This window comes from Colossoma macropomum, unplaced genomic scaffold, assembly GCF_904425465.1.
Source record: "Colossoma macropomum unplaced genomic scaffold, Colossoma_macropomum, whole genome shotgun sequence".
Lineage (NCBI taxonomy): Eukaryota > Metazoa > Chordata > Actinopteri > Characiformes > Serrasalmidae > Colossoma > Colossoma macropomum.
Genome location: NW_023494803.1, coordinates 21,316,980 through 21,338,426, shown reverse-complemented (window position 1 = coordinate 21,338,426; position 21,447 = coordinate 21,316,980). Strand labels below are relative to the sequence as shown.

The window sequence follows — 21,447 nt, the reverse complement described above, 5'->3', positions numbered from 1 at the left end:
TGTACAGAAGGCGGAGACGCAGGGAGTCAAATTGAAATTGCCCACTCCTCCTGAACAAAATGGCTGTCTATCCAAAACAAGAGTAACGTTAACACGTTGAAGAGCAGCTAGAGGGAAAGCTCAACTCTCACTCTGACCCCGAACCGCTCTGGACCTGGATATATTCTCTCTGTGCTAAGAAAATGTAAGTTGTCAACCGTGTCGGAGTAACAGCGTTAGCTAACTAGCTAACCTAGGTAACTGTTGAGTTCAAAAGTCTGAGGAGAAGTGAGCAGCTGTGGTGAAAACTGTGTCAGAAAGCTCGTAGCTTTGGTATTAACAGAGAAGACAGGGTTAAAAAAAATATGACTTACTTTTTAAAAACATTTTTTCGTAGTATGTTTAGTCAGGTAAAGCTGCTGTACCGCTGTAATAGGGAGTGCAGCTGTCATTATCGGGCTGCACTTTCAGAGTTTACATAAACGGTGAAGGTTAGATTTCTTTATCCAGCACAGCTGCTTTTTCACTGACTGCATGTCTATATAATGAGCACCATTGCTTGAAGCATGTCGTGTTGTTGCTGTGCTGTGTACCATGAGGGGAGTGTCACCGTGGCACTGCTGCTGTTTCTAAGAGTAATGATACATCTGGGAGACAGAACTGCACATCCTGGGAGCTGCAGACTAAACTTCAGCTCTTAAATTTGTGACCTTTAGATTTGCTTTTTGGTCAGCATTGTTGCTCATATACAGGAGGAGGAACTCTGACACACACTCACACAGCATGGAAAGACATCCTCAGCAGCGCTCTCTCTCTCTCTCTCTCTCTCTCTCTCTCTGTGTGTGTGTGTGTGTGTGTGTGTGCGTGTGTGTGTGTGTGTGTGTGTGAGTGTGCCCGCAGGCTTATTTTAGCTGACGGGTTCTGTTACTGGAGCCCAGCACAGACCTTTCATATCAGTTTTATGTTTTCAGTACACTGCTGCCCTTCAGAGTCACACATGAATCTTTCACAAAAACACCAAACAGGCAAAAGAAGAAAATATACTTAAAATACTTCATTCTTATTTTAATCATTGCATGTATATGATGATTAATGATGCAGCAGGAGATAAGTGTTTTAAGGTTTTATTTAAGTACGCCTATTTAGTGGAAAAACTACAATACCATGATGCTTGATTCCCAATATAGTGGGTTGGTTTCCCAAACAGCGATTAAGCCTAGTCGCCTAGTACTGGACTACATTTTACCTCAATCTCAACTTACAGTACTGTGTACTCCAGGACTAGACCTGATCTCTGACTGGAAAAAATGAACCTATATATATATATATATATATATATACAATGTTTAGTTTTTTCAGGTTTGATAAGATGGAACACTCCAGTAACACCACATTAAAAAAATACTGTGAAATATGATTTTTAATCCAATTGAAACACTAGTTAGGCTCTCTTTTTAATGAAAAACATGACATATTGTAGTGTAAATTATCACTATATGATAAACCATTGTCATATTTTACCAGTTTTAGGTATATGTGATGTTGAGCACTCTTAAAGGTCTTAAAATAGGTTCTTTAAAGAGATGCCATAGAAGAACCACTTTTGGTTCACTAAAGAACCTTTAGTGGATTGTTCCTTAAGGAAACATTTCTGTACACTAGATATGTGAGTGTGGAGAACCTTTTATTTAGTTTAAAGAAAGTGTAAATAATGTGAAGGGTTTGTACCACTTAAAGGCTTTTCCTAGAACTGTATGTCCAAGCCAGGAACCATTTAGGAACCTTTATTTTATAAGAGTGTATGCAAACATCATATAATTCAACATGTTCCAGTTTATCTATTTAGGCGAAGCCCACCCAGAGTAAAATGTCCCTGTCTGGTTTTCTCTCTTCATACAATAGGCCAAATGTCATCTCAGCACATTTAATGAATGGATATGTTGTAATTAATTCTGAAATTCCATCTGAATCTCTGCATTCCCAAGATTTTTTTTCCACAGAAGCTGTTTTAGTGGTCATTTTTTTGTCATTGGACTGTAGTGATCTGTGCATTTGTTCAATAAAATTAGTTAAAAGTCTGCGAATATGTTTAGAGAGCAGTATATCTGGCATATAAATATTATATGTATATGTATAAAATGTGTACACACATACAAATTAGAGCAAGAGTGAGAAATCTATGTGTTCCATTAGATGCTGGTGGTCTGTGGTGGTGGAGCTGAGCTCCGTTGATAAGTGCTGCTTTTAATGTATGCTATTGTGGGCTCGTGCTGGCATTGGGTCATCTGTTGGTCTGTTGGGAAGGAGGAGGAGGAGGAGGAGGAGGAGGAGGGGCTTTGCTCTGTTTCATACATCATTCAGTACAGCCGGGAGTGACATGCTGAACCCTGTTAGTGAGTGACAGCGTGAGGAGAGTATCAACAGCGCACAAACAGACCGGCTAACAAAAACCTCAGTTTGGCACTAGGTGAGTAGTTGAGTTCTGTGAGAGTTTTAGGCAGCACAGTGGCTTCAGTGGACATTTGGACTGAAATAGGAATATTGACCTGTCTTATCTGTACTGGTGTTTGCTGGTCTTTGTGTTTTCAGCAGGGTGTAGGTGGTTGGGGATGAACCTTGCTCAGCTGTGGGGCTCTGGTGCTCAGCTGATTGGCTCTCTAGGCAATGTGAGAGCACTTAGTCTTGAGGGAGCAGCTGCTGCGGGGTGCTTTGGGGCACTAAAGGGTGTGTCAGCACATCAGAGCTGTGAACAAAGGCTGAGGAAAAGACAGTGTCTTGTTAGTTGATTTTGGACACATATATGCTTACTGTCATTAATTAGTAGTTTTGAAGTCCATTTGGAGGCTATTTGTGGCAGTACTGACAATGACATACTCCCTAATGATGTATTCAATGCATTTTATCATCTTATTGTGATATAAGTACAAACCTTTCAGCTGTTTAAACCACCTTTGGGCCAAAAGAGTTTCACAACATGCTTTAAACAATAGTTTGGAAAAGAAAAAACTGTCAAATCATTTAAAAAACTACCCTCATACCAAGAAATTCCCTCTGATGAACATGGATCTGAGAAGATGTGGGCAACATGTTGATAATGTTATATTGTAAATATATCATGGATATCGTCAGGACTTGAAGAACTCTGATCAGCTGCATGTTTCAGAGTGTGACAAAGAGCATAATTAGCCCTGTTTAACTGGATGTAGTCCTTCAAATTTTAATAAAAATTGTCATACTAGGGGTTTTTGATAGCAGGTTTGAAATCTGGCGTTTTGTCTGCGTATTAAAACATTGTGATACATATCGTGTATTGTGGAAATGTCTTTAAGGTTTGAAATACAGTATTTTTGCCATATCGCCCACCCCTAGAACTGAGCATTGCAAAACAAACTTAAAATATTAGCAAACTTTTTCAGAGCTTTCAAATTTGTCATTGTCAAAGTTGTACATTTAAAAGTATTTTCTTTTTTCTTAATTGCATTCATTGTTTGCAAGGCTGTTAACCACTAAAGCACTGTCAGTCCTTTTTCCATTATGATTCATAGGTTCCCTCTTGATAGTCATGCATCTGTGATGCTTTGCCCAAGGCTAACACGTAGCCAGCCTGATGGTTGTTTATTTAGATTGTTCATGTTTTGAGGACATTTGCAGAAAATAGCAATGTGACTATATCTTAATTGCACAGGAGCTTGGAACTAGTGGTTGCTTCAGTTGGACAGATTGAGCCGTTGCACTTATATTTGGAACTTATATTTGTATAATGTTTTAAATATTGTGGCTAAAAGTGGTTTTATATAGGTACAATGCAGTGCTTCAGTGCTTCAGTGGAATCGAATCTCACTCAATTCTCCTGACCCTGACTCCCCACCAGCAGCTATAATGGCCTTTTCTCTGTGGCCAACGTGATTATCGGTTGGGCCGTTTGTTGGCTGAGGAAGCAGTGACGTATCCTTTTACATCCTTTTCATGCTCGTTCATTGAGTGTTCACAGCTTAGTTTTATTGGATGATTCCCTGTTGTCCATTGAGGCCAGCAGCCCTATAAAAGCTCCTTGTAGTGCTGTTTCTGAACCTGATGAAGTGTATTAAATGATGGCTATGTCCAACAGAGAATGACTATATCAGGAATGTGACTATATCAGGACTCATACTTGCAGAATCTTTGTTAATACAAGCCCTAAACTGGACTGCTCTGTAAGTTTGCTCCAACTAAGCTGTTTTCCCGACTAAGGCGGGTTAAGAAGATTAGGCCAGTGCTTGTGAGTTTCTGAATAACTGCACGGATTGAACTGTTACGGAAACTTAGTTGTAGCTGAGCAACTTCTGAAGCTGTGCACAAAGCAGGAATAGCAAGGTATGACCTACCTTTGAACTGGAAGCATTGACATTCCTTAACTTCATGTCATGCGGGCTTTGTCTTAATCAGAGTTGATAAGGTGGTCTTCCGCTGCCCATAAAGCTACTGTGTGGTTGATCATTAGCTAGAGTGGTCTGTGCTCTGTGATGAGGCTCTCTGACTGCCTTCCTCATTATTCCACATTAGAATGGAGAAGAAGGGTACATCCTGTAAATGTCATGACCACTAACTGCCTGGAGTTTGACTGGAGCTTTGTAATGACCACAAAGGTTGAGGACAGCGCTTTAATGTGTCCTCTCCTGCTCTTCGCCAGTCCTGTAGCGGCGGAGTCCACGCTGTCACCATGGACACAACGGGATCTCTGAAGATGACCGCTATGGCTGTCCAGAGTATCTTCAGCCATGTGGAGGAAGAGAACCTGCCGGCAGTGCGAACCTACCTGGACAAGTACCGGGAGGTGGACAGCAGGAGTGATGTGAGTAGGGGATACAGACACATGGAGAAAACATGGTGGTGAGGTGGTGAAGGACATTAATACAGGCTTTCTGCAGTGTCAGTGATATGTACAATATACGTTATGTGCATGTCTTTAAGACTGAATCAATGCAAGGTTAAAATCAAATATTTTATTTATGAGTTATTGTTATCATTTTCTATACTTTTTAGACCTAAATGTAATTAGATTACAATCTCAGGTAGCCATGAGAGACTTAGTAAATGCAGTGAATTAGACTGACATTTGATTTACGTTCACTTTTTACTTTCGTTGCCATCTCTTGTTTAGAATTGTAAATAGTAAAACATTTAATTAAATCTAAATAAAATCATAATGAAATTTTTCTCGTCTTAAGAACACCAATGTGGCATTGATTAAGGGTATAGAATGCACACTTTTGACAGACATTCTCGGCTCTTTTACCAGAAAATGAGATATGAGTGAGAAATAAAATTGTGTAAAATACTCCATGTTTTATCACTGCCAAGAACTGTAACTTCTAAGGGTTAACTGAAATTATCCTGTATATTTTAGAACTGAGTGTCTTTCTTGATGTAGAACATATTGTACATAAGTGTTAGGCCATTTGAGAAAATTGTATGTAAAGTTGTTTATCTGGGCAGTAAACTTTTTCCTGTTCAAAAACCTACTAAATTATTAAAAATACATTGATTTTTTTGTGTGTCAACATATTTGCTTAACCATTTCCAAAACTCTCCTTGTGGAAGTCCAGTATTTACAGTTACCATTCAATAACCGAGTCAGCTAATCAGTCCTGTATGTCTAGTATGAAATTAAATCAAATGCTGCTGATCTAATTGAGCAAATCCATGCAATGGCTGGAGTCTGTCGCAAACTTACATTACTCTAACTATATTGTTCTAATTACCAAACATTTTTTTTTAAATAAAACATTATTTTGTACTGTACTTTTTTTTATTTGTGTTTATTGTAGTATTATATGTATACACTACTGCTGAGATAAAAAAAAAGTTTTAAGCCTGTAAGTGAGCCTAAGTGTTCTCTTCTAAGCATGTTTGTGACTGAGTATGGACCCCTACGTTCGTCTTTTTGTTCAGAATGGACAGACTCCTCTGATGGTGGCGGCCGAGCAGGGCAGTCTTGAGATTGTGCAAGAGCTCATCAGGAGAGGAGCCAATGTTAACCTGGATGATGTGGTAGGTACTGTTCCATCACCAACTGCTTACTTTGCATTACACAACAGCATCAGCAATTATCTACACAGGAAAGGTTCAATACCACTAATCACTGAGCAATGCAATACCAAGAATTTTCTAAAGCTAGGTGTGAACAATAAATTATGATAGCTCTCAGGCCGACTGACTCATCTGACCATTTTATTCAGGTTACATGGCCAGCCTCAACGTTTAGAGGAAAGAAAGCAATTTCAGCACATTTCCATTTCATTGTGTGATGTCACTGTGGGTGGAACTGCACTAAACTGCTAGATTCTCCCAGGTTAACACATAATAGCAGGTGGGTTGCAGAGCTGTGTAAAATTGGCATGCAAAACTGTGATTCATCAAATGACGGGGTGATGACATTCAACATACACACACCCTCAGTCACTCAAAGGAGCTTGGAAGTATACAGTACCTCGATCCTCACTGAACGCTGGTGTCTATAAAGATTGGTCACCCATGACTACTTGGTATGACCAACTGGTATGTTTAAAATCTCTAAGAGCCGTTCATCAATGGACAGGGAGCATCTAGGCGTTTATTTTTCGATGGTGAGTTACATCAGGCTTCTTATGTGTAACATTTTTGCTCGTACGCAGGATTGCTGGACTGCACTGATTTCTGCTGCCAAGGAGGGTCATGTTGAAGTGGTGAAGGAGCTGTTGGACAACAATGCAAACGTGGAGCATAGAGACATGGTAAAGCATTATATCTGAATATGAAGGGTTTTGTTCCAAAATGCGTTATAGACCACTTTCAGTTTTCTTTTTTTCCATGATATATGTTGTTGGGAGTGAGCTTTACACAGACAGAAATATCAGTGCTATATTGTGATTAATACCCCTTTGTTAGAGAAATAAAAATGTGTTTCCAATAGACATCATCTGTTATTCTTTTTAACAACACAAAATGGATACACAGCACTTTGGACTGAAACTCTTCATATATTGCCACTATCCTAACAAATTAATTAATGTATTTATTTATCCATGTAATTATTTATTTACTGCATATGAAAACAGCAGCTACCCTTTATATTGTTTGAAAATTTCTTGATTAATATGGTCCAACATTATATTAATAAAAACATGTTAACAGACACTTAACATTTATATACATCAATTATATTGTGTAGTTGATATTGTACATGAATATAAATTATAATATATTTATCGAATAAAATAAAAATGTTGAATACAGATATGTAAATAAATACATATGAATATTATATGTATTTATGATGTTTATTATTATTTATAATTATATGCATTTTACGTGTCCTAAGAGCTCAAGCCAATTGGAGGGTGGCAACGTGTGTCAAAATGTTTGTGTCAGCTATAGCAAAAGAAATGTCAGTGTCATCACTTTTTTTTATTTGTTGTTGTTGTTGTTGTTGTTTTCCTTGTAATAATGTTTACATTTGCTGTGAAATCTACTGAGACTGATTTTAACCAGCTCTAGCCTAATGCTCCATTTTCTTCAAAATTACTGTTGTGGATTGTTACAATGTTATTAGCAAGCGCCTTGAGCGGGAATTGAATTTCTTTAGCAACGCTGCCTGGAATATATTAATTCAATTTGTGTATTACTGGAATACGACCACTCATATCTCTGAAGGATCTGCTTGTACTTTACCCACAGCACTTTTATGGGAATCATTCATCATATTCAATCATATAAATCATGTTTAATTGCACGTATAAATAATATTAAAAGTTTTATTTTGCCTTGTTTTGAATTTACAGCTTAAAGTGGAGGTGTTTCTTTTTATTACAGGTGTTTTATAAATGTGTTACACACATGTTTCTTCAAACACAACATTGGCTGGGAAAGTGTGTCGTGGCTGTTATGGTGCCAGTGTGTCGGTAGCACAGTGCTAATAATAACAGGATGAGCATCTGCAGAAAGCCTGCAATCTGAGTAACACTCTGACTCAGGCAAATAGTGTTTATGAAAACAATCCAGTTGCAGTGACTTCACTAAAGACCTTTTACATATCAACATACTAACGTGTGCGTGTGTGTGTTTGTGTTTGTGTATGTGTGTGTGGTTGTAGGGTGGTTGGACCGCTCTTATGTGGGCAGCCTATAAAGGTCGTGTGGAAGTGGCCCGCCTGCTGTTGGAGAAAGGTGCGAACCCCAACATCACTGGACAGGTACACAATACAGTACAGCACTGTTTTTTACAGCATTCACTCAGAGAATGAAGCAACGAAACAAAGTCATATTGCCAACAGTGTTACCATCAAAGGCTCATTTGAAGTAATTGTGTGACAGCAAAAGAGAGTAAAAGCGAGAATGAAAGTGAGTGAATGAGAGAAGAGTGACAAACAGTGAGTGAGTGAGTGACAATGAGCGGGGGAGTGAGTGAGAGATGGGAGAGAGTGAGAATAAAAGAGTGAGAGTGAGCAGAAGTAGGTGAGTGATTGAGTGACTGAACAAGGCAGGGTGACAGCAAAAGTAAGTGAGTGAGTGGGTGAGTGAAGGAAGGAGAGTGACAGCAAAAGAAAGTGAGAGAGAGTGAGAATGAGGGTGAATGAGTGATATTGAGAGAGACTGGGAAGAAAGTAGTGTGAGAGTTAGAGCTCTCAGAGAAAACTTAAGAGTGAGAAGAAAAGAGACTGAGAAAACCTAAGAGTGAGCCAAACAGTATGAGAGCTAGTGACAGTGAGTAGGAGAGAGAGTGAGCAAGTGTGTGAGAAATGAGTGATAGAGAGATAGTGAGATAATGAGTCGGTGAGAGAAAGAGTGAGGGTGCCAGTGAGGCGAGAGAGTGAGTGACTGTGAAAGACATTGAGTGAGAGAGAAAGACAGAAATATATCTCATCCATTTGTGTTTTCTGCAACAGTACAGTGTATACCCCATCATTTGGGCAGCTGGCAGAGGCCATTCGGAGATTGTCCGGCTGCTGCTACAACACGGTGCTAAAGTCAACTGCTCTGACAAGGTGACTACCATCATTACCCTTATCTCCAGAGTTGTTGCTGATTTCGCAGCAGTGAACTTTATTTACATAAACACAGTCTCAGAACACAGAAAGATACAGTGAAAGTTCTGTTCTCACAAGAGTGAATGATGGTGGCCCTGAGAAAACGGGCTGTATGTTACACTAATTAAACTGGAACAACACAAAGGAAGCTCCGATACCAAATTCAATAGTTTGCCCAATATCATGTTAACCTGACTGTCTTGTCTCTAATCTTGCAATCAGTATGGCACCACAGCGCTAATCTGGGCAGCCAGGAAAGGCCATTATGACTGCGTGATGCATCTGCTGGAGAGCGGGGCTAATGTGGACCAGGAAGGGGCGGTGGGTGTTCTTGAATTTTTCTCTTCTGGGTTATTAATTGGGGACTTAGAACTACATTTGAGCTAATGCATAATAAACATAAGCTGTGAGCTGTTTAAGCTGTGAATTTTGCCTCATGCTAGTAAGAAACCTGTAAGCTTAAAACCATTTAGTATAATCATAACCTGAGTTTGCTTTCTCTGTCAGAACTCAATGACTGCTCTGATCGTGGCAGTTCGTGGTGGATACACTGAGGTGGTGAAGGAGTTGCTGAAGAGAAACCCCAACGTCAACATGACGGACAAAGATGGCAACACAGCGCTGATGATCGCTGCCATTGAGGGCCACACTGAGATAGTGCAGGACCTGCTAGACGCAGACACATATGTCAACATTCCTGACCGGGTGGGAACCAAGTTTCAAGACTTGTTTTTGAATTTTTTTTTAAAAAATCTAATTTACGCAGTTCTCCCCTTACAAAATAGGACAAAAGTATGTTACATGGCTAAAAGAGTAGCCCACTTGAAGCCTGAATGTTGTTCCTATGTCAGCAAGTTTGTTTGAGATTTCTTAAATTGGTACAGTGTGAGGCGAGTGTAATGATATAGGCGTGCAGGTTGTGTGATATTAATTGCTTGTTATGAGCTTCTGTTACTTTTTAGCTAACTTAGCCCCGTAGCTCCATTGCAAATCTGCTGATAGACTACATTTTTATTGTTTGCTGAACTACTCCTTTAAAGAGACCAGAGCTGTATTAAATAAATGTCCTGTCTTTAAGTTAAGTTTAAGCTGATGAGACAATTGCAAATGTATATTACAGAAGCATCTATCCTACCTCTAGGAATTATATCTTATCTTACAACATTATTTCAAGTTTAAAAATGTTAAACTACTCAGTTGAGGTTGATAATCGATTGTTATATCTGTTAACAAGCAATCGACAATATGTAATCAGCTAAGATGTAAATACATAATCAAAACAACGTACACAATGATGTAAATTAGTTAGCTAGACAGTTATCAAAACTGAAGTGATAAACAAGTATTGTGTCTGTGCCTCCTGTTACTGTTTAACTGGCCCTCATAGCTCCCCAGATTCAGTCTCCATTTCTTGAGGTTTTTGCCAGACTGTGAGCCTTGCTGTTTCCCATATGGAAAAATATATACATATTTTATATATTTGAAATACCTTTCAAATACATTGCAGTCCATGCCAAAATACATTCCAAACTCTAAAATATATTCCAGAGTATATTGCCATGTTAACTGAATATATTTTAAAATGCTTTTAGTTCAAAATGTATGGGGAAATATTACATATAGAAATGCACCATACAAAAATAAATGTATATAAATGTATTTATCAAAAACTTTTGAAAATGTATGAAAATATCCAAAATACTTGTCTAATGTACTTTACGGTTTGGAATAACATTTGAAATGAATTTGTATTCCAGTATCTCAATTTTAAATATTAACAAATGAGCCCTTAACATGGCAAAAGTAAGTTTGTAGGTACTGACACACTGTGAAAATGCAGTTGTGATTTGGTATCTTTGTTTTTTTGACGTACTTTTTGTGTGAGCACTGTCTTACTGCATACGTACATGGTTAATGCAAAGTACAATGCAAAACACAGAAGTCAGTACCATTTAGTCATATCAGCAGCCTTTATTAAAACTACAATTTAAAAAATATAAAAGCACAATGTTATTCTGTTATAGCCATTGCCCTAAAATCAACCCTAACTGAAATTTTCATGGTGGCTAAACAAATAACGACCCTGTTTTTTTTTAAAAACATGAGTATTTTAATTTGTGTCACTTTCTTCAAATGTCAGCGTCAGGCTGTCGCAGCTTAATGATGATGTTTCTTGCAGCCTATACTTAGCTTTACATGTTCATTCATCTGTACTCTTTTGTTTGTCGTAGAGTGGAGACACTGTTCTAATTGCAGCAGTGAGAGGAGGCCACGTGGAGATTGTCCGAGCTTTGCTACATAAATATGCTGATATTGATGTCAAGGGCCAGGTACATATGTCTTGCTCTCTCATTGTTTCAGCCTAGTTGTCCTCAGCTCCCCTGTAAATATCTGTCAGCAACAGGTTCTTAGCACAGCCCTGATGTTGAACAGGCCTGTTTATTTCGTTATTTCTTTATTACCATCATATCACTTTCTTGATTGGTCCAGAGATGTAAGTTTCATCCTGTCATAGTGTACCAAAATAAAGTAATGTTAATGGGGCAAAACAGGTAGTTTTATAAAAAAAAAGTAGGGTTGTGCCCATGTTTACTCATGCACTCTTTCCTCACAGGATTGCAAGACTGCCCTCTACTGGGCTGTAGAAAAAGGCAATGCCACCATGGTACGAGATATCCTTCAGTGTAACCCAGATACAGAGGCCTGCACCAAGGTAAAGCCAATCCGCTTGATTTCCAGGGAGCCGTAGAAGTTGAGCTTTTTTGTGTTTTTGTGTATGTGTCATGATCCTCACTGCACACCCACAGCAGTATATTGCCTTATCATATGCAGTAATTGTAATTGTTCTATGTGTCAGGAGGGGGAGACTCCACTTATTAAAGCCACCAAGATGAGGAACATTGAGATTGTTGAGCTTCTTCTCGACAAAGGAGCGAAGGTGTCTGCTGTGGATAAGGTAACAAGAACTATTTATTTTTCTCTAGAAAATCTATCATTAGTAAGTATACAAGAGCTATAAATAAAATAGTCGTTATCTCACCATTATCAGTCATCACCTTAGAATATTTTGTATCTCCTTATTTTGAATCACCCTCAGTACAGTTAACTTACTCATGCTCTGTCCAAAAATGCATTGTGTATAGTAACTGTTGCATTGACAAGCTTTATAGAGTGCTGGCAAAACTCCAGTTGAACCTTATTTGAAGAAATTTTAATTCAGTTTCTTTGTTTAGAGTCAAGACATGTAATTGAGTTTGCAATTTAAGTTCCTACCAATCTGGACTGTTGTTGGAGATGATCACAACTAGGCAGATTGGAAACAACAACAAATTTGCCACCATGCTAACATTACAAGACAAAAGTCTACAGCTGATCTTCTGTCTTGGATCTCCTAAAACTGACCTTTCATATATATATTTTTTTGACAAAATCTAAATTGTCTGTTACACTTTCTTATTATGCTGAATGGGATTTTTGCCCACATTCTGAAAAAGCTTGTTAAACCTTGTTAAGATGCTACAAAATAATGCATTTGTGAGTGAAGCATGTGTAGGTGAACTATTGTTATGTATAGATGTATTTTTTGTGTATGGTGCTTCAGTGTTTGGTAATTAATGACAAGATAAATGTTGTCGCTCTCAGAAAGGAGACACAGCCCTGCACATCGCCATCAAGGGCCGCAGCAGGAAGCTGGCGGAGCTGCTTTTGAGGAACCCTAAAGACGGCCGCCTGCTCTACAAGCCCAACAAAGAGGGCGAGACACCTTACAACATCGACTGCACTCACCAGAAGAGCATCCTCACTCAGATCTTCGGAGCCAGTAAGTGTTCACTGAATCTTGCAACAGTATTCAAAAACGTCTTCAATTTTAAAATCATAGTTCAGAAAAACTGTTTTCCCTTTTTCTCAAATGTAGTCAATCAGCAAAGGCATGTTTGCTTGTTTAGTTTTGTGCTGGAGCTGTAAGGCTTATGGAGCTAGTAGAAGCTTATACCACACTAATATTGTCCAAACTGAATCATCAGATTCTTGCCTCTTGTTCAGTCCTAACAAGTATAAGGTAGATTCCCATTTCCTAAAAAAAGTTTTGTTATCTTCGTGCTTTCCTGACCCCTCACAGAGCACCTGTCTCCCACTGAGTGTGATGGTGACATGCTGGGCTACGACCTGTACAGCAGTGCGTTGGCAGACATTTTGAGTGAGCCCACCATGCAGCCGCCCATCTGCGTTGGCCTGTACGCCCAGTGGGGCAGTGGCAAGTCTTTTCTCCTCAAGAAACTGGAGGGTAAGAGAAGCCTGGGTATTTCTTTCCCTTTATCTGCCAACAAACTACTTATTGAAATAGATAATGTTTTTCACATCACACCTATTGAGGGCCACAGAATAATCATCCATCATTCTGTGGTGATGTCTGTCTGTCTGTCTGTCTGTCTGTCTCTCTCTCTCTCTCTCTCTCTCTCTCTTGAATCAGATGAGATGAAGACATTTGCCGGCCAGCAGGTGGAGCCATTGCTGCAGTTTTCCTGGTTGGTGGTGGTGCTGACCCTGCTGCTCTGCGGCTCTGTGGCTCTTCTCCTGGGCTTTACTGTTGACCCCAAGCTGGCCATTGCTGTGGCTCTCAGCCTGCTTGCTCTCCTCTACATCTTCTTTGGTGAGAGCCCAGGCTCTTTTGCCATCAAAATTGTATAAACTAAATTTTCACAATTGTCCCCTTACCTTAAATTTAATGAGTTAGCCAAGACATGTTTTGTGTCCAAGGTTTGTGTCGTTAGTTTTGTACTGGAGACAATATAACTAACAAATAATGGGAGTTTATGACCACAAGTTAGCATTGTGCAAACTGCATGCCTAAATCTTTACAAACCTTTCTCAAAGCCTGCTGAGTTTTTAAGGAATGTGAAGGTGGTTTCTGACATTGTGTGATACACTGTTTCTATAAAAAAGTACAAAAAGTGTGTCACATATCTAAAACCTAGCAGTCATCTTGAAACCTGAATTTTATACACAGCTACTTTTGTCCATTTGTATTGACAACAGTACATCATGCAGTGTCAGAAATGATTTGAGATTACCTAACAGCTCGATGTGGTTTGAGGACCCTTCATGCTCTTCATGTTCGATGAAGTTGAGTTTTAAGTGCTTCTCAGGTGAAATCAGCGTTCAATTCATGTGGTAGTCAGAGTGGACTGGACTATGTTTGTGTACAAATGTCTAAGCCTGTGTTCCCAGCCTGGCTCCATGCTAACCTCGTTAAGCTCTTTAGCACATGAGAGGCAGTGGCAGTTACAGACAGGCACATTCTATTAAATAGCCTTCTCAGCAAATCAAATTACCCAGCCTGTGTGCTGTGTAGTATTCACTGTAATGTGTGTGGACTGTTAGTGGTCTTGTCCACCAGAGGGCACTGTTGGACTGGGAAAATTGCATGAGCCGTAAAGTTTCTCTTGTCTTAAAGGCGTAGTTTGGGGAAAAAGAACAAATTTACACAAATTTCCACTTACCCCAAATGTAAACAAGACTTGTTTGGTGTTCAGAGTTATTTTTTGTTTGTTTGCACTGGAGGTATGGGGCTAAAAAGTAATCAATTACTAGCATTTAGTTTAAATTACTTTTCAATTAAGAAATCAAGTTAATGTCAGATAAACATATTTATTTGTTAACTGACACTATATGATGTACTGTTACCTATAAAAATTGACAAAAATACAGACAGAGTTAAGGTTTCAAGATAGATGCTACTACTGTAGCTATGTGGTAAATTATTCTTTTAAACCAATCTTTTCTAAGCGTGTGTGTCTATCAGGTAGCCAAAGGGTATCCTTAAGGGCCATACCGTGGAGAACTGAGTTTTCCTCACTTTTTAAATAAAAGCTTGATGTAAACATTGTTAAAGTTTCAAAACATACGTTTCACTCCTTAGTCCATACAGTCCATATATGAAAACAAAGTGGTAAGAACAGCCAGTTTTAATTTTGCTGTTTCTGTGATGAACTAATGCATTTGCATTTATCTGCCTACTAAATCTACAGAAGTTTAGCCCCGCCCAGTCATGCTGAAGTTATAAGAAGTGTTTCCCAGACTGCTTTTGAATGAGGCACAGTTCAATTTAGGGCAGCCAGTCAGGACAGATGAAATATACATATTTATATTAAAGATAGAGTAACAAAAACAGCCTGTTGAGGTCGGAAGGGTCCTGTCTGTACTTTATTTAACTGGACTGTGATGTTCTCGGATGTGTGCAGTGCTGGTGTACTTTGGCGGTCGAAAAGAAGGTGAGAGCTGGGCGTGGCTCATCAGCACCCGGCTGGCCCGTCACATTGGCTACCTAGAACTGCTGCTCAAACTGATGTTCGTAAACCCACCGGAGCTCCCTGAGCAGACCACCAAAGCCCTCCCCGTCAGGTACGGCTGACCGAGCCATGCCTGGCTCTGCTGCCTAAGCTGAAAGAACCTGCTACACTTCACAACATGATATCTTAACAAGCGAAAGCATTTTTAATGCAGACAGCATATCTAATATTTCTCATTACGGGATTGTTACAAGAATGTTATAAGATTATTCAAACTAATACATTACTTTTACTTAATAATACCAAAAAAATGGTCTCATCAAATGAGCTTGTCTTAATGCACTGGCAGATACATTTACTTCCTTTAAGCATTATTTCTTTAAACAGGAAAAATTAAGGTATTTAAGAAAAAAATAAATATAAAAAGTATACAAAATGTTTAGGATTAAGATGAATAATCGTATAATAGCTTCTTATTAACAGTCAACCCATGTTGTGAAATATGAGATATATTGTCTGCTTTTAAGACGCTTCCACTCACATTTGCTGTTCAGGTTTCTGTTCACAGACTATAATCGCCTGTCGAGTGTGGGAGGGGAGACCTCCATGGCTGAGATGATTGCCACGCTGTCAGATGCATGTGAAAGAGAGTTTGGCTTCATGGCCACCAGACTCTTCAGGGTCTTTAAAAATGATGAGTCACAAGGTTTGTTTGTAGTGCTCAACATGCAGTACTTTACACTAAAGATAAGTGACATGGGAAAATATGACCTCATGATATTAATGAGGACATTTTCATATTTAGTGTTTTCTTTGTAATGGACAAAATACAACAGTACTGAAACAGTAATGTAACATTAGAGCTTGAAATATTTGTCGAAACATGGCATGACCCAACTATTCATGTCAGGTTTGGACATCGCTTTGTAAATGTGTGCTGGGATGTGAATAAAACAGTGAAGCAAGTCAGGAGAGTTTAGCGCACTCAAAAGAATGTTATTTTTTTGGCCAAAAATATTTGAAATGTTCAATCTGTTATATGTAATTTGTTCTATGTAAAGAAATAGAACTTAAGCATTAAACAGGTAAAGGCAGAGTGAGGACAGCGCACTATGGAAAGTTTATACAGACTGAAAGCATTTTCGGACCAAAATTTCAGGCCTGATTAAGCTCTATGCTGCATTTTAGAAATGGCTATTATTACTATACACTGATTTCTGTGCTATACATGCTATTTAGTAGTTTACATACTAGTTCTGTAGTTGTCTGAAAGTGTCTTTCTCCCATTCTTTAGGAAAAAAGTGGAAGAAGACATGCTGTGTACCATCCTTTGTGCTCTTTGCACTGACGCTGGCATGTCTGGTGACCGGCATGGCCCTGCTGGCTATCTTCAAGGTAGAGCCCGCTAATATTACAGTGAACGCGGTGCTGGTGGCCATGGCCAGCGTGGTGGGTCTGGCTCTGCTGCTGAACTGCAGGACCTGGTGGCAAGTTGCTGACTCAGTGCTACACTCACAGAGGAGGAGACTGCATAGCGCTGCCAACAGCATGCACAAGCTCAAGAGTGAAGGTTTCATGAAGGTATGCAAAAGAGAGTCGTGAACAGCTCCGTACAGGCAATAACAGAAGATTTAAATTTAAGTATCATCACTTTCATGCGAAAACCTTTGAATCTCCATTTTTTAATTTTTTTGACATAATTTAAAAACTCCAGTTATATTTAGAATTGTGTGAAAATTTCATGATGAATGAACCAATAAAAATGGTCCAAAATTCTAAAATATTGTCACATTTAACTTCCATTACTAGTTTAAACTGTTTTTTCCTTCTCCTGTACATTTACCATTTTGGAGATAGGAGTTTTGTTCTGACAGCGATATTTGTTTAAAGTAATTGTTCTGAGAAGAATCTGATTGACACAATTTTCCCCTCATGGCAAGTACGGACAATCAGCCAAGAGATGTTTGGTGGCCGAACTTTGCTTCTTTGATTTTGCACTGGAGCTACAAAGCTTATGTAGCAAACAAGTAGTAGATGTTTATACATCAGCAGTTACCGTTATCTATGAAGAAATGGGCTAAACATGAGATATACAGTACAGTGCAAAAGTCAGAGACCACTCCTTCATTCATTTAATTTACAGTCAGAATGGCCATTATGTACAAGTTAGTCATTTTTCAGTGTCAGGAACAAAGTATCAGGGAAAAAAATGGAAAATGACACAAAAGCTTCCAGCACTATGTATGACATCAAATCTATTAGTATTTAAAATCCACTCTTTACTGTTCTGCACCCTACTGCCACTTTAACTCTTTCATCTTTCCAATATTAGAACTAATGAGTTGCAGCTGTGTTCTCCAACAAAAGGTGTTTCCAAACGGTCGCTGACATTATGTTCCCCTTCAAAAAGGCAATAACATTCACACAAACAGCTCTCCAGACCCAGCTTAACTGCCTTGCACATTCCTTTGTCATGTTTATCTAAAATGGCTTTGGATTAGATATAAGATATTCCACTTGCATTAAGATAGGGAAAGTCAAAGGAAAAAAAACAGGAGTACAAGAACAGAAAGAAACAAAAAAAATAGACTCCTAACAATCATGCAAGACCCGGTAGACCACCAAAACTGTCACCATCAGATATACAGCACTTAAAGCTTTCACCTTTGAGAGAGAGAGGAGAGAAAAGCTTCACTCTTCAGATCTGAAAAAATCCAAACTTTTATTGTCCATCTTTCCACTGTGAGAAGACAACTCAGCACTGTGAGTCTGACAGGATGTTTAGCTGTCAAGAAGCTGTTTCTGAGAAAAGGCAAAAAAGCACAAGACCACCAGAACGAGACATCTGAGATAAAATGTTCCTTCAGATTTCTTTGAAAAACTGAAAGCAAATCTTCTGAAAAGAATGGAAGCAATAATGATGTAATAAAGGTAAAAGTTGGACCCACTAAATACGGAAAAATATATTATATTTAGTTGTTGAGGCTTCTGTGTAATTTTCTGTTAATATTGTTCTCTACTTTTTTCCTGATGCTGAAAATAGAATAACTTGTACTTAATGGCCAATTTGACTTAAATAAATGAAAGGGTGGTCTCGTACTGTGCTTGTCCATTTTTATAGATAACAGCAGATGGCAGCATGCCATACAGTGTCAGTAACCAAATAAGCACGTCTGTTTTAGATTATTAACTCAGCAAGGTTTGAGGCAAGTATGCGGTTGTTTAGACATGCGGTTTATTCTGTGGTAATTGGTGATCATAAGCTTTATGTACTTGTAAGCTACATTAGTAGCTCCAGTGCAAAACTAAAGAAGCAAACTTCAACACTAAACACGTCTTGACTGATCAACTGCGCTTGGGGTCGGAGGAAAATTGTATTAATTTGATATTTCACTGAACCACTGAACCATCACCACCATTTTACATAGAAGATGGTTCAGGATGATGATACATGCAATACATTGATTTACACTTTTATTATAATACATAAATATATTTTGATTCTAGTGCAGAAGGAGTTTTTCATGTAACATTTTGACCTCCGATCGCAGCAGTTAGACTCTGGGTTCTCAAAGTATTACTGGTTTTAAGTGATAATCTCTTATGTCATCTACTAGGTTCTAAAGTGTGAGGTGGAACTTATGGCTAAAATGGCAAAAACCATTGATGGCTTCACACAGAATCAGACTCGCCTGGTCGTAATCATCGATGGCCTGGACTCCTGCGAGCAAGACAAAGTGCTGCAGATGCTGGATACGGTGAGTGTGTGTGTGTGTGTGTGTGTGTGTGTGTGTGTGTGCATTGGTCAGGTTTCAAATTTGCTTATGAAACCATATGTCACAAAGACCCGTCTTGCTCTTCTTCTCATAATTTCCACATCTTCCTCACCTTCCCTAAATGCGCGAATCTGACCCGGCAGTAAACACTCATCAATCTCTTGATTGAACCACATACGGTAGCTATCAGAGTTCATGCTCATGTAGCCCAGAAAGTTCAGATTCCTCTTTTCCAGCTGGAGTAATAGAATTTCCTTCAGCCAAACGTTATTATTTAGGGGTATAATCCCCTTGTGTTGGCAGCTTGCTCTGTGCTAATGAAATCTCCCTCTTTCCAGAGTGCCTGAAACCTTCTCAAAGACTCCTTTGTGGCGCAATTAGCCGCATCCCTTTTAAATTCCATGCTTTTTTTGTTTGCAATTTTTGATAGGAATTACAAAATTGAATTTTTATCGCAAACTAAATGTTTTTCTACTTGCTGCTGCTAATGTCCCATAACGGAAAGGATTTTCAGACTGCTGTGAATAAAAAAGGGGCTGCAAGGGATTATGGCATGCTTTGTATGGGAAACAGACAATGTGGCTACTGTGGACTATGGCAGTATAAGCAAATATCTGGGCCTAGACGCTAGCGTGAGGTGGCGGTCAGCTGTAATAGACTTTTTAAATCGTACACAAATCAGTGTCCTGTGACACTTGGCCATGCTGCAGTTTCTCATCAGTCTGGAAAGTCCCCATCATTTCCATGTCTGCATCGGTACTCTTCACTCACACTGCATCCTTTCCATGTGGTGGTCAGTTCTGAAAAAACTAGTGTTTAATTTTAATTTGTACATATTATTCAATTATGTGGAGGAATGAACTACATACTAACTGAATTTTGATGATGATTGGTCAAGCAAGACATTAGTTCGCCCACTGATATCAGATGACACTGTTCTAATCGTTCTAACCTACAGTGCCTCCAGCCCATCCAAAAAATCCCCAGCACAGCAGTCTGAGTTAAATGAGCTGTTACATTAAATGTTGTCTATGTTGTATAATACTGAATGTTACACTGTGAAGGGTTTGTGCATCACTGGATCTTCTCAGTGTAATGTGATGTGCAGTGTTTACCATCGGCTGTTGAGCTGTGCGTTTTCTTAAAAAATATGAAGCATGTTGTCTTTATCAGTTTGAATTAACTAACCAGTATTATTTTTGATGATGAAACTATTACATATTTTTTTTTGACAATAACAACTGCAAAAATAATAATTAAACTATAATACATTCAGAAAACTCCCTTAGCAGCTGTAACTGCTGCATACTTTGTGTTCATAAAAACCCCAGTCAGGACTGCCTTTTAACACCACTTATAGGGACATTTTTAGTTGTTATCGTAAATATTTACACCTGAATTGTTTTCCTCCAAATATACATAGGGGATTTTTCGCAAGGGAGGATTTCTTAGATAAGTTAAGTCTAAAGTCAAGCCTGTTCAACAGGAAAAGAGCTGAGGGACAGTCCTATTGGACATTCCCCAATTTTTGGACTTAAATTACCTGTCTAATTTAGAAATCCTGCTTTGTGAAATACTCCCCTGATGAGTCTTTAATATGTTAACATATTGTAAGCAGTCAAAGAAAACATTCTCTCTTATTTATTTATTTATTTTTTAATCTTATGAAGGGTAATGGCTTAAATGTTGTAACACATCTTACTTCTGCTCTATGCAGGTTAGGGTGCTTTTCTCTAAGGGCCCTTTCATTTCCATCTTTGCCAGCGACCCCCACATCATCATCAAAGCCATCAACCAGAACCTGAACAGTGTGCTGCGTGACTCCAACATCAACGGCCACGACTACATGCGCAACATTGTGCACTTGCCCGTCTTCCTGAACAGCCGCGGCCTCAGCACAGCCAAGAAGCTCAGCATGGCAGCGCCCACCAACGGAGACCTGCTTGGCGCTGAGGGTGAGAGTACAAACACATGCTTATTAACTGAGAAAATACAAGGCAAAATGACCAAGCAGTTTGATTGATGTACTGTATGACTTTTAAGTTTAAGTTTGAACAATTATTCAAATGTGCTAATAATTGTCTTTCTGATGCATGATGGCTATGGTTGAATCTAATTTTATCTTGCTGGATCTATGCCTTTGTGCCCCTGTAGCATGGCATGAGGACATGGACAGAAAGTTTCAGTCTCAGAACAGTCTTGGAGAGCAGGCGAAGCAGGGCAGTAAGACCGCACTGAACCGCAGGGTAAGACTCAGCTGGCTCATCCACATGACTCCACTCCCAGATAAACAGCAAGTACATCACTATGTACTGAAAAAATGGTTTCAAAAGACAACCAAGCTCTGTGGCTAAATTCA

At 38.9% G+C, this 21,447-nt stretch overlaps 1 protein-coding gene across 5 annotated transcripts in view; it reads left to right on the top strand.

The window, feature by feature from the left end:
* Positions 1-21,447, top strand: part of kidins220a (kinase D-interacting substrate 220a) — a 75,718-nt gene continuing 54,271 nt past the window's right edge. For 4 of the 5 annotated variants that reach the window (XM_036593086.1, XM_036593085.1, XM_036593083.1 and 1 more), the window contains exons 1-20: positions 1-184; positions 4,649-4,810; positions 5,911-6,009; positions 6,633-6,731; positions 8,090-8,188; positions 8,882-8,980; positions 9,245-9,343; positions 9,530-9,727; positions 11,254-11,352; positions 11,637-11,735; positions 11,880-11,978; positions 12,665-12,842; positions 13,143-13,307; positions 13,494-13,673; positions 15,265-15,424; positions 15,867-16,018; positions 16,607-16,893; positions 18,930-19,070; positions 20,806-21,043; positions 21,243-21,334. In XM_036593086.1, coding sequence (XP_036448979.1) covers positions 4,679-4,810; positions 5,911-6,009; positions 6,633-6,731; positions 8,090-8,188; positions 8,882-8,980; positions 9,245-9,343; positions 9,530-9,727; positions 11,254-11,352; positions 11,637-11,735; positions 11,880-11,978; positions 12,665-12,842; positions 13,143-13,307; positions 13,494-13,673; positions 15,265-15,424; positions 15,867-16,018; positions 16,607-16,893; positions 18,930-19,070; positions 20,806-21,043; positions 21,243-21,334 — 2,715 coding nt within the window. In that variant the 5' untranslated portion in view covers positions 1-184; positions 4,649-4,678. Of the gene's footprint in view, positions 185-2,317; positions 2,447-4,648; positions 4,811-5,910; positions 6,010-6,632; positions 6,732-8,089; positions 8,189-8,881; positions 8,981-9,244; positions 9,344-9,529; positions 9,728-11,253; positions 11,353-11,636; positions 11,736-11,879; positions 11,979-12,664; positions 12,843-13,142; positions 13,308-13,493; positions 13,674-15,264; positions 15,425-15,866; positions 16,019-16,606; positions 16,894-18,929; positions 19,071-20,805; positions 21,044-21,242; positions 21,335-21,447 lie in introns of those variants that run through there. The other variant, XM_036593084.1, reaches the window with a different exon arrangement.